This window comes from Prionailurus viverrinus, chromosome D2, assembly GCF_022837055.1.
Source record: "Prionailurus viverrinus isolate Anna chromosome D2, UM_Priviv_1.0, whole genome shotgun sequence".
Taxonomy (NCBI): Eukaryota; Metazoa; Chordata; class Mammalia; order Carnivora; family Felidae; genus Prionailurus; species Prionailurus viverrinus.
In genome coordinates this window covers 3,640,655-3,660,330 of record NC_062571.1, presented here as the reverse complement: position 1 = coordinate 3,660,330, position 19,676 = coordinate 3,640,655, and the positions used below count along the sequence as shown (strand labels likewise).

The 19,676-nt window shown below is 40.0% G+C and overlaps 1 protein-coding gene across 1 annotated transcript in view; it reads right to left on the bottom strand.

Annotated features, from left to right (window-relative positions):
• The window catches only part of PCDH15 (protocadherin related 15), an 850,076-nt gene that overhangs the window by 78,923 nt on the left and 751,477 nt on the right, over positions 1 to 19,676 (bottom strand). The window contains exon 26 of the mRNA XM_047824821.1: positions 17,617 to 17,744. Within this exon, the coding sequence (XP_047680777.1) occupies positions 17,617 to 17,744 (128 nt within the window). The remainder of the gene's footprint in view (positions 1 to 17,616; positions 17,745 to 19,676) is intronic.

The following is a 19,676-nucleotide window of genomic DNA, read 5'->3' as shown; positions in this document are numbered from 1 at the left end:
AACATGCTCAGGAGGTGCCAGAAAAGACTATTCGTCATGCTGTGATTCATTAAAGCCAGAGAAAGGACTCTTTCATTTTTCAACTTTTTAACAGATAATTCATTGTATAATCTCGAAAGATAAATTTTCTGCAGTTCAGAACTTTCTATTCATATTTTTCTTTGAAAAATGGCATTTTTGACCATATCTATCTACAAAGGGGAATTTAAGAAATCTATTTAACATTCCTGAATTGCTAATCATTTCCAGTTTGTGACTATTTTTACATGGCGTTAGTACCTTGTTCTGAAACAGTTTAAGACATTTTGTTGACTTTTTAAATTATTTTTATATTTTAAGAGAATTTCAAGATTTTTTCCCCACTTCCCAGACATTAATTAGTTCCTAGACAAAAACCTCAGGGTCGGCTTTAGCTCAAGTGGTTACTTTGCATGTGGTTACTAGACAAACACCTCACCCAATTTTATGTTTTGATCTAGTATGGTGTGATAAGGACCAAAACTCCAATACGCCCTTTTAAAAAAATATTCTTTCTTAGAAGTTTATTTTGAGAGAGACAGAGACAGTGTGAGTGGGGGAGAGGCAGAGAGAGAGAGAAAGAGAGAGAGAGAGAGAGAGAGAGAGAGAAAGAGAGAGAGAGAGAGAGAAAGAGAGAGAGAGAGAGAGAGAGAGAGAGAGAGAGAGAGAGAGAGAATCTTAAGCAGGTTCCACACTCAGCACAGAGCCCAACGTGGGGCTCGAACTCATGATCTCTGAGATCGTGACCTGAGCCAAAACCAAGAGTCGGTGGCTTAAGCCACCTGAGTTCATGAATGAGCCATGTAGGTGCCCCCCCCCCAAAAAAAATATTCTTTTTAAACCTGTTCTCTGTATAAGTTGATATGGGAACTAACTGAAGGCTGAAATTTCTCTTAGCTGTGCTGTTAGGGTTTGCTATTCAGAACCTTACATCTACATATGTAGACATTATTTTTTTCTTAAAGTCGCTATGATTTCCTAAAAGGGTAATACCAAGCCATCGATAATTACTGACAAATAAAATATGTAGAAAAATACTTCAAAGCACAGCGTTAATACTACTCATTTAAAACATAAAAATATGGGGGGCACCTGGGTGACTCAGTCAGTAAAGCATCCAACTTCGGCTCAGGTCATGATCTCACGGTTCGTGAGTTCGAGCCGCACATCGGGCTCTGTGCTGACAGCTCGGAGCCTGGGGCCTGTTTCAGATTCTTTGTCTCCCTCTCTCTCTGCCCCTCCCCTACTTGCACTCTCTCTCTCTCTTTCAAAAATAGACATCAAAAGTTTTTTAAAATAAATAAAACATACAAATATGCCTCATAAATATGAAACTGATCACTGCTGATATAAAAGAACTATGTCATTCAAAATATGTAAGTTTATCTTTCTCAAGATTGCTTTGTCTATTCAGGATCTTTTGTGGTTCCATACAGACTTTAGAATTATTTGTTCTATGTCTGTGACAAATGCTGCTGGTTTTTTGACAGGGACTGCACTGAACATGTAGAGTGCTTTGGGTAATATGGACATTTCAATAATATTAGTTTTTCAAATCCACGAGAATGAAAACTATTTCTATTTGTTTGTGTCATCTTCAATTTCTTTCATCAATATTTTATACTTTTTGGATACAGCCTTTCACCTCCTGGTTAAGTTTATTCTTAGTTTGGTATTTTATTCTTTTTGGTGCAACTATAAATGGGATTATTTTCTTAATTTCTTTTTCTGATACTTTATTATTAGTTTATGTAAATGCAATTCTGTATATCAATTTTGGGTCCTACAACTTTTTTTTGAATTCATTTTTCAGCACTAATGGCTCTTTTGTAGCATCTTTAGGTTATCACAATCCTAGATTTCAATATACCCTACAAAGCTGTAGTAATCAAAACAGTATGGTACATGCACAAAAATAGGCACATAAATCAATGGAACAGAAAAGAGAGCCCAGCAATAAACCCACAATTATATGGTCAACTAATCTATGACAAAGGAGGCAAGAATATGTAACAGAGAAAAGACAATCTTTTCAACCAGTTGGTGCTGGGAAAACTGGACAGCAATATGCAGTAGAATCAGGACCATTTTCTTACATCATCAACAAAACTGAACCGAAAATGAATTAAAGACCCAAATGTGAGATCTGAAACCATAAAGTTCCTAGAAGAAAACAACATAGGCCATGATTTCTTTGACATCAGGCATAGAAATATTTTTTAGATGTCTCCCAAGACAAGGGAAACAAAAGCAAAATTAGACTATTGGCACAACATCAAAATAAAAAGCTTCTGCACGACAAATGGAACCATCAACAAAACAAAAATGCAACCTACAGAATAGGAGATGTTTGCAAATGACACATCCAATAAGTGGCTACTATCCAAAATATACAAAGGACTTATACCACTCAACACCAAAAAATAAAGAATCCAATTAAAAGTAAGCAGAGGACCTGAACCGACATTTTCCCCAAAGAAGACACAGACGGCCAACAGACACATGAAAAGATATTCCACATCACTGATCATCAGGGAAATGAAAATCAAATTCACAATGAGATATCACCCTACACTTGTCAAAATGGTTAGAACCAAAAAGACAAGAAATAACAAGTATTGACAAAGATGTGGAGAAAAAGGAACCTTCATGTACTGTTAATGGGAATGTAAATTGGCGTAGCCACCATGGAAAACGGTGTGGAGGCTCCTCAAAAAATTAAAAATAGAACTGCTGTATGATCCAGTAATTCCAGTACTGGGTATTTACCCAAGGAAAACAAAACACTAATTCTAAAAGATACGTTCACTTCCATGTCTATTACAGCATTATTTACAAAAGTCAAGATATGGAAGTAACCTGAGTGTCCATCAATAGATGAATGGATAAAGAAAAGGTATATATAAAGAACTTGTAAAACACAACATGCAAAAAACATAATCCAATTAAAAAATGGGCAGAAGACAGAAATACACATTTTTCCAAAGAAGCATCCATATGGCCACCAGACACAGGAAAAGATGCTCAACATCACTCATCATCAGGGAGATACAAATCAAGACTGCAATGAGGTATCATCTCCCACTTATCAGAATGGCTAAAACAAAAAACACAAGAAACAAGTGTTGGTGAGGATGTGGGAAAAAAGGAACCCTCATGCACTGTTGGTGGGAATGCAAACTGGTACAGCCACATGGAAAACACTATGGAGGTTCCTCAAAAACAGAACTACCCTACGACCCAGCAAGTGCACTACTAGCTATTTACCAAAAGAATGCAAAAACACTAATTTGAAGGGATACATGCATCCGAATGTCTATTACAGCATTGTCTACAATAGCAAAACAAAGGAAGCAGCCCAAGTGTCCATCGACTGATGAATGTATAAAGATGTGGTGTATATATCTAATGGAATATTACTCAGCCATATAACAGGAATGAAATCTTGCCATTTGCCATGACATGGATTTAGTTAGAGAGTATTTTGCTAAGTGAAATAAATCAGGGAAAGACAAATACCATATGATTTCACTCATATGTGGAATTTAAGAAGGAACAAAGAGATTGAAAAAGAAAGAAAGAAAGAAAGAAAGAGAGAGAAAGAAAGAAAGGTAGATAGGTAGATAGGTAGGTAGGTAGGTAGATAGATAGATAGATAGATAGATAGATAGAGCAAACCAAAAAACAGATCCTTAACTACACAGAACACACTGATGGTCACCAGAGGATAGGTGGGTGGGAGAATAGGTCCAGTAGGTGATGGGATGAAGGAGGGCACTTGTGATGAGCACAGTCATGTATAGATGTGTGGAATCACTATGTTGTACACCTGAAACTAATATTAAATGGTATATTAACTGCAGTGGAATTTAAATAAAAGTGTAAAAAAAAAAGAAGAGGTAGTATGTATACATACAATGGAATATTATTAAGCCACAAAAAAGATTGAAATCTTCCATTTGCAGCAATTTGGATGGGCCTAGGGGGTATAATACTAAGTGAAATAAGTCCTTCAGAGAGAGACAAATACCATATGATTTCACCCACACGTGGAACTGAAGAAACAAAACACATGAACAAACAAAGAAGGATCAACAACAACAAAAAACAGACTCTTAATGCAGAGAACAGGCTGGTGGTTGCCAGAAGGGAGGTAGGTGAGGGGATGGGGAAATAAGGGGGATACAATTCAACAAAATGCAAGTTGAAGAAGTTACACGGATTATGTCTCAATGGAATCATATCTTAGTGTATTTCAAAGATTGAATGTACCTAGTCATTACATAATGGAAGAAACTATTTTTATATTACTGTTCAGATTTTATGGTTATTCTTTTAATGTTTGTTTATTTTGACAGAGAGAGAGTGAGGGGACAGAGAGAGGGAGGGAGAATCCCAAGCAGGCTCTGCCCTGTCAGTCCAGAGCCCCACGCAATCTCGATTCCATGAACCACGAGATCATGACCTGAGCGGAAACCAAGAGTAGGATGCTTACCCAAACTGAGCCACCCAGGTGCCCCAATAATTATTTCTTATTCTATCACTCAGATAAGAAGAAAAATTAGTATTCTGCACTGATACTAAGGTGAGTTCTAGAAAGGGAGGCCCACTGTTTACTTTCAAGGGCAACGATCAAATACCTCAGTGTTCCATAGAATTGTTTTGATAACTTCTATGCACCGTGCATACGGAACTTGGAGCATGGAGACCACAGTCATTTTATAGGTAGAAAGAACCTAGTCAGACAAAATAACTCACAGTGACAATGGACGTTTACTGAGAGGTATGTCTGGGGTAGGTGCTGTACTCAGTGCTTGATACGCAGTTTTTTCCTTTATATTCATGAGAAATGTGTTATACCGCCCTGTTATAACTTGCAGGCCTGATGCTTACAAAAATTCAGAACTCTGCCCAAGGTCAAGCAGCCCAGTAGTGACTGAAAGGTAACAATCCAAGTTTGTCTTCTTCATGACGCTTTTGGAAAAGGGATATAGATTTAAATGTTAAAACTTTACTTTTACGGCCTTTATGTTTCGTATTCATTAACCTTCTTTTTCATGCTCTGGGGATCCAGCATATTCATAACGTCGGATTACACTTTAATCAATATTGACTTAAATCAAAAGTTCTCTAATTCCCTTACTAATTCCTGTCGCACAGAAAGACTAGGACCCAGCACTCATTTCCTGCCTGCAGATGTACCTGTTTCCATGTTCTTTTTTGCACGTTTAGCCTCAGCCCACACTTTGATTTTAGCTCTAACCCTGACACGGGAAACCCACGCAGAGCCTGTGTCTCCAAAGTGATGGTCTGCGTCTCACCTGGCCTTGCCCTGCTCGGATGTGACTCACCTGCAGTGGGTTCTAGAGTCTCACCAGGGCTCTCTTGGTCAGGAAGGTGGACTGCTCCCTTGCTGAGAGCCTAACTCCTTCCTCCCTCTGGCTCTTCTGTGGCTCCCACCTCATTCCTCATTCCTTTCATCTAGGCCTCCTACCCAGCTTGCATTCAGGTGTCCTCGTCATAAGACAGCATCATCAGAACCTTTGTCTGTGCCCATGCGTCTTCAGGGACAGGGGCTTTTCCACCTGTTTCTGCCCTATTTACAGGATTACACAACTGTCAGGTCCAAACCTCATCTTTTTGGCTTATAATTCTGGATTCTGGAACCCGTTCATACTAACGCGCATCCACCAACCACACCTTTGACATCTAACCTACTGTACTCAAATACTGGCATTTCTGAGCCACTGCCACAAATAACACAGTGTGCCAAAACAGGCTTTTGTACTAGAATCCATTAGAAAACTAGATGGCATTATTTCAAGAAGCATTAAAAAATTTTTTTTTAATTATTAACTAAACAGTGGAGTAACAAGAAAAGTATAATCCCCTCCACTTTTGTCAAAATTATTTTACTATATCTCCCAAGAGGAATAGCTTAAAATTACCAGAAATTTAAATGAACATCTTCTCTTTGTTTTTATGATTTTAGAGCTTTTTAACGTTTTTTTAAAAATTATTTTTATTTTTCCAGTTATATCTCTAGATGTAGCCAGCATTATCGGCATTCCTCCAAAAAATAACCATTCTGATTGGATTAGTTATTCCAGTTTTTGAACTTTATATAAATGGGCTTAGGAAATTTTTTTTCGTCTGAATTCATTTGCTCAGATTATATATATATTTAATTTTATTTATTCTTTTGACAGAGACAGAGCAGGGGAGGAGCAGAGAGAGAGGGAGAGAGAGAATCCCAAGCAGGTCTCCCACTGTCAGCATGGAGCCCAATGCAGGGCTTGATCTCCTGAACCACAAGATCATGACCTGAGTGGAAATCAAGAGCTGGACGTTTAACCGACTGAGCCACCCAGGCGCCCCGTCACAGTAAATTTCTGACATCCATCTGTGTTGTTGTCAGAGTTTATTTGTTTTCATTGCTTTATAGAATTCCGTTGTACAAATATACTACATTGAATGCATGTAAGTTGTTGGGCATGCATGTTGTTTTCAACTGTTAGAAATTACAATAATGAACGTACCTACAAAAAGTGAACTTCTTGTAAATATCTTTTACGAGCAAATGTGTGCATTTCTCTGGGTCAAAACTTAGGAATGGAAGTTCTGAGTCAGGGGTTACATATATGCTCACACTTAACAGACAACGTCAAATGTTCCCCTGAAAGCTTCACTAATTTACATGCCATCAGCAACCCCTGTGAACTCCAGCTGTTGCAAAATTGGGTTTCATCTGTCTTAGTTTAGCCATTCTGATGAACATGTGGTGGCCTCCTGTGGTTTATTCTGTAATTCCCTAGTAGTTAATAAAATCAAATGCCTCTTTATATATATATATTTTGCCAATTTCTATATTTTCTTTATGCAGGGCTCATTCTAATCTTATTCCTATCTTTTTAATCTTGGGTGTTTCATTTTGTTTTGTTTTGAATCATCATTTTGCTGGGGTTCTTTCTACACTCTGGATCGGAGATCTTTGATACTAGTGTGTAACATAAATTGGGGTCCTTGGCTTTGGGTGGTAATAAAGTCTTTCAAATTACTGTGAACCTCATTGACTCTGTCTTTTTACAGATTGCTGGGATAAGAGGCCATGGCTGCCTAGGGGAAAAAATCCTAGGAGCAAATAAAATAAAGTGCTATAAAAAATAGGTATGTTTACAAAAAATAGTGTAGCTACTTCATAAAGTTTAAGGATCTACTTGACAGGAACGTCTAGTGTAAAGTTTAATTATATCTATGCATGAAAATGCAATTTTGTGAAATCTGACATTTCTGTGCCTGTTTCTGAAAAAAAATTAGAAATTCTTTGGCACTTCTCAGATGTATAATGAACGAACAAAAGTGAATTACGTTCTCTTTACGCACATAATCTTGCTTCAGGTCTGCTGGTTTTCATTAATGAAAATTCATTAAAACTACTAGGGAGAGTCATCCATTTTTTATGACTTATTTAGACCTATGTTTTCTTCATAATACATATTAGACAAATCTAATATTTTACTCTTCTTACTGACAATATTAATAGGCAACTCAAAATTAAGATGCATTTAGAGATATGAATAAAGTTTTTTAAAAGATGGTTTATCATTTTTTATTGTTTTTTAAAAAATGTTTATTTCTGGGACAGAGAGAGATAGAGCATGAGCAGGGGAGGGGCAGAGAAAGAGGGAGACACAGAATCTGAAGCAGGCTCCAGGCTCTGAGCTGCCAGCCAAGAGCCCAACGCGGGGCTGGAACTCACGAACTGTGAGAACTGCTTAACTGACTGAGCCACCCAGGCGCCAATCATTTTTGCTTAGATTGGTATTTTAGGTCTTCTTTGTGGGGTCATTATAGCACAAAGTTAAATGTTTAAGGTTTAAGAAATCACAGGACATTTTCAGACAAAAGTAATTCTTACTTGCCTCCATTATCTCTGCAATTGTGTTTTGCAGTGCAGTCCTCTCTTTCACAAGGATTCTGAGATTTTTAAGCTGAGTGTCAACCCTCCTAGCAGATGATGGAAGATATGGTCCTTGACACATAATACAGGAGCACACACACACGATCATCACTGTTCCACGACATACAAACTCTCCTACAGGAAAATGTGAGCTTGACTCAAAAGATAATATTCCAAATCCACACCCTGGATTGTTATGCATTTAATCATCTGAAAGACATGCAGGCATTAAATACATTTCAAATCCCAGGAGAGTGTGATCAGACTTTGAAACATATGACCCACCAATGAATTTAGGAAAGGCAAAATGATTTGGCCATTCACTGAGTAAAGCACTTCCCTTTCATGTATCATGTCCAAAGTCTTAAGACACATAAAAATTCCTCAGACTCTCTACTTTTAAGGAAATTTCTTTCCTTAAAAAAAAAAAAAACAAAACAACAACAAACTTGCCCTGAATAAAAAGCTTTTTACCTAGTTTTAAAGACTCAAACTTTCCTCATTCTTCAGATACTTTATAGCTTGGAAAAAATAGTTCCCTTTCAATTTTAAACAATGGAAATCAAGACAATTCTTAATTATCTTAATATAACTTAATTTATATTCAAACCAACAAGTGTAAATTAAGTTACTACTATGTGATTGAGAAGATTTTAGATCTCCCTTCAGTCATAATAGAAAGACTGACCTATATAGAGAAGAAGAGAGAGTAAAACTTACATGTGAAAATCATTTTATCTGGACACTCCATTCGTGGCAAAGGAAAGTCTTGGTCTCGTACATTTATTCTAATAGCAACAGAACTATAATTTTATATAAGGACAGATGTGATGTATCAGAAACTGGCCATGACACTTAACGTGTCAACTTTTACAAGGGAAAAGGGAAGGCTTGGACTCTTAGAAACCGAGTATTCAGCGATCCTTTGTTTGCACAGACCCCACAGAATTCCCAAACTCCATTAGATACAGTAACATAAACACAGTTAAAGGGAAGGATAACAGAGAGTAAGAGCCAGAGTATCTCAAGGAAACCAGAGAGAAAGCACACCCCCTGTCCATGGCATTCACCTTTTAAAGTTGCTCAAGATGAATCAGGTGTTTGACTTTCAGTCTCCAGCAGACAAACCAAAAGGAAAACATCATTAACTACAACATAATCCGAGACCAGTAACAGAAGTACATCAGTTGTGAGGAAAATGCAATTTTCTTGACATTTGGTTTCCCCACTGGAGTTAAATGGAAAACTATGATTGAAGCATGAGATTCATAAAGATATTATCAAATCCAAGCTCCCAATTTTGACAGAAGGAACATTCCCAGGGAAACGAGAGGTCATGTAAATCTCGGTGTTGTAATCAAACCCAAGAAAGTTTAACAGAAAGACTCTTTCTACTTATTTGAAAATTGATCGTTTGTTCACATATTTCACGGAATGCCTTGGTTTAGTGGGCTAAAAGACATGGCTAGATGTAAAAACAAAATTTGGACAAGCATCAGTTTGAGGTGGTAAGCACCGTATATCTATAAGGTCACTAAATTTGTGGGGAAGCATGACATTTGAGTTACAGGAGAGAAAACAGGCACATAGATACATAATTACAATATAATGTGTCTGAGTTCTAAATTAGATACATAGTAACTCAGTTATAGGGCCACGGCCCTCAGGCAACTATGTGCTTGTACTTTGTTCAAGGTACAAACCATTCCAGGTCAGATGCATGTCGGTTAGTACGATCTCCTAACACCCCCGTCTGGAAGCACTAAGTGTCTGCATAAAGCTGTGTCTCCCAGAGTTGGCAAAGGGGAATCAAAATCTTGCTTTCTGAGGCCTTCACGTAGACCTCTTGTTTACATCTCCATTGTACAGAGCGAGTAGGGAGAAAATTGTCATAAAAGGATCCACTTAACTTCAAGGGAAATGAACCACAAAAACTGTGAGACACAGCTGATGCTTTGGATTTCAGGAATCCAACCATTTTTCCTTTAAAATGTAGTTCTCTCAGGGTACTGGGCATTTTCCCCCCATGCCATTATTTTCCTAGGACAAGTAACGTACGACTATCCGAAATGGTTAGAGTTTAGTTTTTTAATGTTTATTCATTTTTGAGAGAGAGCGAGCGAGAGAGAGAGAGAGCGCAGGCAGGGAAGGGGCACAGAATCTGAGGCAGGCTCCAGGCTCCGTGCTGACAGCCCAGAGCCTGACATGGGGCTCGAACCCACAGACTGCAAGATCATGACCTGAGCCAAAGTCGGATTCCTAACTGACTGAGCCACCCAGGGGCCCCAGAAGTGGTTAAAGATTTTAAAAGGCACTTAGTGCTAAAGCAACATTTGCATAAGAGGAGACTGGCCTGAGATCAAGAGTGAGGCCCCCCAGAGACTTAATTTCTGGGACTGAACCCAAGTGATTGGACTCCCAGCCCACTACTGTTCCATCTAGGACGCAGGAGAACATGTCTGGGAGGGTCTGGCTGTGCATCCTGGCCTCATACTGACTCTCTGACCACCTTGGGCAGGTTGCAGATCACTCCTGTGCCTGTGTGTCCTCTTCCGTAAATTGAGAATAATAAAAGAATCCCATGGGGTTTCCCAGGGAATGAACGAGTCAACTTCCGAGTATCGTCGAAACGTGAGATACAGGATGGCTATTTGTACCATTCTGGATGTGAGTCGGGCCTAGTAAGAGATGCTGCCCTGGGGACTCACACTAAACCCTCACGAATGTGCTGGAATTGTTTTTCCTCAGACCCGTGTGAGCAGGCACAGGGCTGGGGACCAGGAGCCCTCAGAAGCCCCGAGAAGCCCCGGCCCAGCTCCACGCAAATATTATCGCTCCTGCACTGCTAACCTTGAACCCTTCCACACGCTAGGCCGCTGAGGAAATCTGCATCCTTCAGACGTGCCCTTGGCCTTTGTCCCTCAACAGCATCACTCCGCTACGTACTCTTGCCACGTCTCATGCTTATTTAGAAAAATGTAATAGAGAATTAGGGATTGACAGAGAGGACTGTTTCTCTTTTGATGCTGTTTCAAAATAGTATTTTCTTTTAGTCCACAACTTTCTTAAATCTGCCTTCTCTAACAACTCAAAGATCCAATGTTCATAGTCTTTTCGACACTCAGTAGACATCAAGTCAACATTTTAATTCAATTTTTCTGACACTGAGTTTTTCTGAACTTCAGTTCGTAGACAGAAGGCCTAATCCTTATGGCATGAACTTCTGGAAAATATCCTCATAATGCAGAGAGTTTTTTTGTAAATCATATTTAACCTCTCCTTGTATTTGCATTAAATCGGGCTCTGGGTTGCCGTTAAGACGACATGTGGTAAACTGGAAAAATTAGTTAATAAATTGAGAGGTGTTTCTGAAACGAGAGCTGATGTGTTCCTTTCACAGAGGGACTTGTGATTCACAGAGGCCATCTCAATGCCAAGAGCAATTAGTTGTCTTGTTAATTGCCTCCTGATTTTTCATAGAAACTTCCTATGCTCTGTTATTTCTGCCAACGTTGTATTTCTGCCACATTCCACTCCTCGCTTTCCAGGGGAAGCATGTGGTGTGCTGGGCACAAGGAAAGTCCTGGAAAAAGGTCAACCCAAGTGAATCCTGCCTTCACTGGCTGCTGCGGGCTCAGTGGTTCTTGGAAAGTTACTAGACCTCACTAATTGCCGTTTTCCCCAACAGTACAATAAAGAATAATTGCACCTACCATACAGGTAGGAGTTTTATATCTTTGTTTGTATTCTTTGTTTCTATTTGTTTATTTTTTAACGTTTTATTTTTGAGAGACAAAGACAGAGAGAGAGAACACCAATGAGTGGGGAAGGGGCAGAGAGAGAGGGAGGCTCAGAATCCGAAGTAGTCTTCAGGCTCTGAGCTGTAGGCATGGAGCCTGATGTGGGGCTTGAAGTCACGAACCGCGAGATAATTGACCTGAGCCGAAGTCAGACACTTAACCGACTGAGCCACCCAGGTGTGCCATGTTCTTGGGCATGCTTGTTATTACTGAAATAAATTCTACTGGCTAAAATATGTAAAGATTTTTTTTTTTACAGTTCTCAGAAAAATAATAAGGAGAAACAGATGGCAGTTATTGTTATTAATAAGGAGGACTCATAGATTAACACTTCCCAAAGTACAAACAGGAACAAAAAAGTTAGTGTTCAAAAGTCCAGCTTAATCTTACTGACCTCACACGGGATATTACGAGTCATATGGCAAATACTCATGAATTTTTTTCAACCTTGCTTTTATTGGCTGAATAGTTGCTTCTGAACAGTTTTTTTTTTTCTATATTCTGGACACTGTTTATTTGACTTAAAAATATATATGTAACAAAATATTTGCTTGAAGCTAATTGCTTTTTTTTTAAATCATTATAGCATCTCCGTCATAGTGGTCTGTTAGTCTGATGTAAGCAAATGTATCAGTCATTTTTTATTACTAGATGACATTTCAGTAAGTGATATTCAACGAACACCCTTGCCCCAAACATGGGACTTTTGCAACAGAGAAGGTGCTAGAGATTCTGACGCACAGCCCTGCAGGTGGGAGTGTCACTTCCACAGGGCTGCAGCCAGGACTGATAGCAGTGATGATGTGTAGGAGAATAAAATGTTAAGACCCATAGTTACACAATCAATTCAGATTAGTAGACTACCACATATCTTTGGTTCCCAGTCTAAGATTCACATGCACATCAACCTGGGATGCATACCACAGGAGAATAATGGTTTCGAACGGAACAGTTTTCATATTCTGCCAACGCTGGAGATGCCCCCTTTCCTTTGGGATTTTTCTTTTACTGTGCTAAAATATCCATCATTAAATTCACCATTCTAACCATTTGTTCAGCGTCTAAATCAGTTACCTTAAGCCCATTTACATTATTGTGTGACTGTTACCACTGTTCCTGTGTGGCACTTTTTCTTCTTCCCAAATTGGAACTCTGAAACCACTGAACACTAATGACGCCACTCCTCTCTCTCTGCTGCCCTCTCCCCCCCCACGAATGGGATGATTCTGGGAACCCCACACAGTGCAAGTATACCTTTGCCTGTTTGTTTCTTGCGTATTTCACTTGGCGTATGGTCTTCAGGGTTTATCCATGATGTAGCATATGTCAACATTTCCTTCTTTTGTAAGACTGAATGAAATTCCACTGTTTGTACCTCATTATGCCCATCATTCCGCCTGCCAATGGATACATAGATTGCTCCCACCTCTTAGCTATTATGAATAATAATAATAATGCTAGGAACAATAGGGAACCAGCTTGCCTCCTTGCTTTCAGTTCTTCTGGGTATAAACTAAAGGTAATACTTTTAACTGATGCTAATTCTTGTATTAAAGACTGAAGAGAGAAATTACTATTGATTTCCTTCTCCCTCTCCCTGCAATTAGAATAACGATCGCTTGTGACCAATGGAAATCAATGTGGTAGAATCAGTTGTGACGGAGATATCGACGTTAAACCAGAGTAAATGTGGTGGATACTCCCAAATTAATACTTTTGTTCTGTGTCCTTTTGACACAATCTAGGAAGTACTTTACCATGACATGAACATTCAAACTTCTTGAGCCAGGGACCAAATAAAGCCTTATTTATTTACTTTTTCGGTCTAGTTACTGGAATGTTAACTCTGTAAGGGCAGAAGGGAGTCTGTTTTGTTTGCCTCTGTATTTTCCACACACCAGGAATACAGTACAGATTTTCTTAAAAAAAGTGAATTTTGAACCAGTCTGTAAGCATATTAGATATGCCACTTCAGAGCATATATACACAGCTTTCTTTTATTATCACTTATACAGCACAAATTGTTTCAATAATGTTCTCATTGTATTGCCTTTACCTTAGCATGTTTTAGTAACACCCTTAATCCACTATCCGATTTTTAAGCTAGTAAGTATATTCAATTTACCAGTATATTTTATTTTTTTAAATGTTTATTTATTTATTTTTGAGAGAGAGAGAGAGAGAGAGAGAGAGAGAGAGAGAGAGAGAGAATGGGAGAGGGGCAGAGAGAGGGGAGACACCGATTCCAAAGTGGGCTCTAGGCTCTGAGCTGTCAGCACACAGCCCAGCGCGGGGCTGGAACCCATGACTTGTGAGATCATGACCTGAGCTGAAGTCAGACACTTAACCAACTGAGCCACCCAGACGTCCCTAAAATTTTTGTTAATGTTTTTTTATTCTTGAGAGAGAGAGAGAGAGAGAGAGAGAATAAACAGGGGAAAGGCAGAGAGAGGGGGAGACACAGAATCCAAAGCAGGCTCCAGGCAGTCAGCACAGAGCCCAACGTGGGACTCGAACCCACGGACCGTGAGATCATGACCTGAGCCCAAGTCAGATGCTCCACTGACTGAGCCAAAGGCACCCTGATTTACCAGTACATTTTAAAGTCCCATCTTACTTAGTCAATTCTACAATACGTCTCCTCTTTCCCTTCCTATAATACACAATTTTTTAAAATTGAAAATGTATTATTATGCATTTCCCGATGAACTAAAGGAAATGAACTTGCACATAGAGTAGATGCAGTGTTGCTGCCCCCTGCTTCACAGACAGTGGTGTGAAAGCCTCCTTCCCAGTCGTGGGCTGCTTCCCTGTTTGCTAAGTGGTCTCTCCATCAAACCCCGGAGCCTGGCGGACCCAGAATCTTGCTGTTTCCAATAAGATTTTTGCTGCTCTACTTGTGAATTGAAAAGAAGTGCTTAGCTCACTCCCACTCTGATTAAATTGGGAAAGGAGAAGATTCCAGGCGTCAAGGCTAAAGGCAGCTCTTGGAAGTGTCCACCAGCTAAGATTTATCACTCCCACCACCTCCCGAGCTCCTGCCTCCAATCACTGTTCCAGGGAGCGCATTCTCCTTTTGGGGTTTGGCTCCCTGTGCTTCCTCTGCTGAGACTCTCCGCCCCATTTAAGCTTCACTTTGAGAAAATGTAACCATCCCCGGGGGCCACTCAAATTCTTCATCCTCTGGGGAGCACTCAGCTCCTTCACCAAGTGAAATGTCTCCTCCTCTGAGTCCACAGGGCAATTTGTGCTTTCCTAGATGGCTTGATTATCACAGCACATATTTGCGCCAATATAGTGTTAAAGTCCCTGTCCCTCCTTCTCTCTCTCTTCCCCTTTCTCCCCTCCTGCCCCCCTTTCTCCCTCCCTTAGTCTCCCTCCCCTTCCTCTTTCCATCTCCCTTTACCTCCCTCTCTCCCTCTCTCTCTCTGCATCTGCAACAGCCTTGCCATATTAAACAAGCCCCCCCCCCCATCATAAAATCTCTAAAAAGATGAGAGTTAAAGGTGAATTCTTGATTTCTGATACCACAGTACATGGGGGAGGGATGGGGACCTGTTAGGAACAAAACCTCAGGACCAATCTTGATTTCCTCTAATGCCCCACACATAATCCATCAGCAAAGCCTTTTGGCTGTCTTTGACTCCCTTGTGACCACTGCCCCAGCCTACCACTGTGGTTCAGTCCACTTTCAAGTCTCTCCTGGAAAGTCATGTGTTGGCCTGTCTACTCTTGTTTGAAAACACTGCTAACCACCCCCACTCCAACCTGCCCAACATCCAGGATAATCCTTTTATACTGGATTATGTCATGCCTCTGAACAAAACAGTTCAAAGACTTCCTTTCTAACACATCTAGGATAACGCCCATATTGTAGTCCTGGGCTATGTTTCCAATCTCCTCTCCAACCAGCCTTCCAGCCATGCTGACCTCTCAGTCCATCTAGCTTTAGGGACCTGACAGCATAATGAGCAGAATGTATCTTACCTAGAAATCCACACGTCATGCCCTTGACCACATGACCACACGACTATAATTAAGCTATTAAATGGCTACTGATTTTATCAATCATTTGTTTCTTACACCAGTTTTTCCATATTACTAAGGTGTTAACTTTGATTTTATTTGTTTGATCATTTTTTTGAACTGCTGTATGTCAATTTCTAGGACATTACATAAGGACATAAATACTCAAAAAATATTGACTAAGTGAACAGAATCAGTCAACAGTTCTTGGGACTAAAGTGTAAAATACAGTAAAAATAAACTCTTTGGAGTTGCTTTGTACTTGCAAATCATAATGTGGTTTAGACATGATGAGAACAACCCTTTCGTGGACCACTTTGAATTATAAGTGGTGATTCCCATCAGGGGTCAGTGTATGAAGGAGCTATTTTGCAGGCACAATACATGTGCGCATTTGCTTTGTTGACTTTTCCTCCTTCATACTTGGTGTGCAGAACATGGAAAAACCATATGTAAGAAGAGTTCTAATCATATGGTTCTGGTACACAAAGAAAAAGGCAACTGATCATGAGTGGGATTTGCTCAGGAAAGTTTAGGTTTTCTGTGTGCCCATTAATAGTTTTTAAAAATATATTCCTAAAATACTTTCAGAAAAATAACTATAATTAAGCATCTAAAATGCACTAGCCTGCAAACTTTTCTCCCTGTGTAATACAATATCAATTTATTTTTCAGTAATAAAATTAGTACAACTTTATGTACTGCTGGCCATTTACAAAATCTTTCAACATCTTTGATGATAACTAAGTGGAGAAAAGTGAAAAAATTATCAACGTTAATCTTGGATATTGTGCTTTTTAAAAATTCAAAGTAGATTTGCTATTTTTTCTGACATATCTGAGTTTTCTTTAACTTTTAGTAAAGTGTAAAATTAGTAGTCCTGTGTTTAATTACGATTTTAAATTTTAGAATAATATTGCCGAAAAAATAATTTATTAAATTATTTCTTCTTTTTAAAATTTTTTTTGAGGTTTATTTATTTTTGAAAGAGAGAGACAGACCCCGAGCAGGGCAGGGACAGAGAGAGAGAGGGAGACAGAATCCGAAGCAGGCTCCAGGCTCTGAACTGTCAGCACAGAGCCCAACACAGGGCTCAAACCCACAAAGTGAAAGATCCATGACCTGAGCCAAAGTCAGACACTCAACCAACTGAGCCATCCAGGCGACCATACATTATTATTTCTTCTACTAGGAAACGGCAATTTTATATTCACCACTAGAAACTCCATTCTGCAATCTTTGGGGCTATCCTGAATTAAACCTATTGAATGCCTGTATGGAGGCATAAAAATCTACTAGGAGACATACATTTTACTGATTTAATGTCTTTTTAAATGTAAATTAAAAAAAATTTTTTTTCAATGTATTTATTTCTGAGACAGAGACAGAGCATGAGTGGGGGAGGGCAGAGAGAGAGAGGGAGACAGAGAATCAGAAGCAGGCTCCAGGCTCAGAGCTGTCAGCACAGAGCCCCATGCGGGGCTCGAACTCATGAACTCAAGATCATGGTCTGAGCCGATGTCAGTCGCTCAACTGACTGAGACACCCAGGTGCCCCTCAGTGTAAATTATCATAAGTAATTTTTCCTGTTTTTGTAGTAAAAATAAAACATAAAAGTTCCATAGTATGAGCCTCGTAATTAATCTGTATTTAGCTTGGCTACTTAAACTCATGTATCTCCGAGTTTCAGACTTTTGTTTAAACCACATGAATACTGAGTACTTACTCAGTTAATGCAAACTGCATGGTTACAGTTTACCTGTAATCTGAGCTCTTTACCTGAGCTCTGTGTCTTAATAAAAGTCCTCCTACCTTAACTCTGAGCACAGAAGTAAACATTCTTGCATCTTCAGACACACCTCCAATGTAGAATTTTTTCTGAAACACTGGGGGATGATCATTTTCATCCTGAATTTCAATATACACTTTAGCCGTATTGCCTGGAGGATAAGAAATAATATATTTTTAATTGGTGGCTATTTACTAGAAAAAAAATTTCACTGGAGTAAATACTTATTGTATTTTTTTTTGACTGAAACAATGGAAATGGCTTGTATCAGAAAGTCATTCCCAAATGGCAAGTCTAATACCCCGAGTTCCACAGAGGACACTGAAAATGTTGCTTCCGGCATAATAATGTGAAGTTGCTATTTCTTTTAATTACAATGTCTTGGTAATTCATTTTACTTGATTTAATAGGCACTAAAGTATTGTGTTCTACTAATTTCAATGAAACAATTCAACTGTTCATGTTCACAAACACTTCACATACACTACCAATGACACCAAAGTGACAAATTTATAAACACCTTATGAAATAATATAAACTGACATAAACTAAAACAATATTTTTTTATTCTTAAGTGTAAAACTAGCAATGATAGTCTCTCAGTTTAATAATGTACAATATGTATATATTTTTAATTTTAGGGTTGAAAGTAACCAATAGTTGAGGAGGGGAGCCAAGATGGGGGAACAGCATGGAAGTTTTTTGTGTGTCTCACGTCCATGAAATATAGCCAGACCAACACTAGACCATCCTGCACACCTAGAAAACTGACTGGAGGATTAACACAACAATTTGCACAACCTGAACCACACAAGTCAGCAGGTACACGGCGCAGGAGGTACCGAGAGGTGAACTGGGCAGAGAGAACCCGGCGGCGCTCAGGGAGCCTCTTTTGCAGGCTGAGAGACGAGGGAGACTGGGGGGATCGGGGAGAATATGAAAAAGCAACCCTCCACAAAAGCAGCTGGAGAGAAAGTGGAAAATTGGAAACAGCCGCAGGGACTGAACTAAAAAGGGAGAAAGGAGAGGGTTTCAATTCCATTAAGACTGTAAACAAGGGGAACGCAAAGGCTGCAACTCCACAGCTCCCTACCTGGCGGTGCTCTGACGGGAAGGGCGAATCCCCAGGAGCAGGGTGGGGTCCGGGAGGTTCTCGGGCCGCAGGGGGAAAGCGGTTCCACTGCTGGAATGACACTTGGTGGAGACGGTTGAAGCCCCCTGGTCCCGGCAGACCCCAGAAAACGGCCACATTCGCTGGGGCTGGAACAAGCACCCTCGTTAAGGGTGAAGCCTGGTGCCAGATGCGTGTTGTGAGTTTCCATCATCCCTGAAAAGCACCTGCTACACCCTCTCGCGAACTTTTTCTGGGGCGGGCGGCACCCGGCCACAGTCTTGGGCACTGGCAGCAGCAGGGTCCCACAGGCGTTCCCGGGTGCAGCCGACACTCGGCCATTGCTCCTTCGGCCATTGCTGGGTGAGACCCTCCCGCAGAGGGCGAACCGGTCAAAGCCGCAGTCCTTCAGAAGTAAGGGGCTGGGGAAAACAGCCTCGTCTGAGACAGAACTCAGGAGAGAGGTACTGCCCGGGGCCTGGTCACGGACAGTGAGAAAGCAGGGCATGGCCGAGGGCTGAAGACGGAGAACAGACCAGGTAGGTGGCTGACGCCATTTGCACCTCTGCCGCGCATGCGCATACGCACCCAAGAGCTCTGCAACACTCCACCCCAGAAGGCGAGCAGCGCCACCTGGTGGAGGACGGAGCCATTACACTGAGCCCCGCCCACCTGGGCCAACCTCCCTCCTTGAACACAAGTCTCACCGGTGGCTTAGTATATGGACTATAAAGCGCTTCAGAGTCTGACCTCTAGGGGAAAATGAAGTCATTTCAGTCCTATTTCAACCTGTTAGCAGGTCCATGTATTCAATTTTCTTTCTTTTTTTTTCTCTTTTACACTTCTTTTTCTTGAATACAGAAAGAGAAAATTTCATTCTTATTTTTAATTTTTATTAAATATTTTTCTTTAATTTTTATTACTATATTTTTTAATTTTGTGTAAATTTTTTCAAATTCTATTTTACTTCCA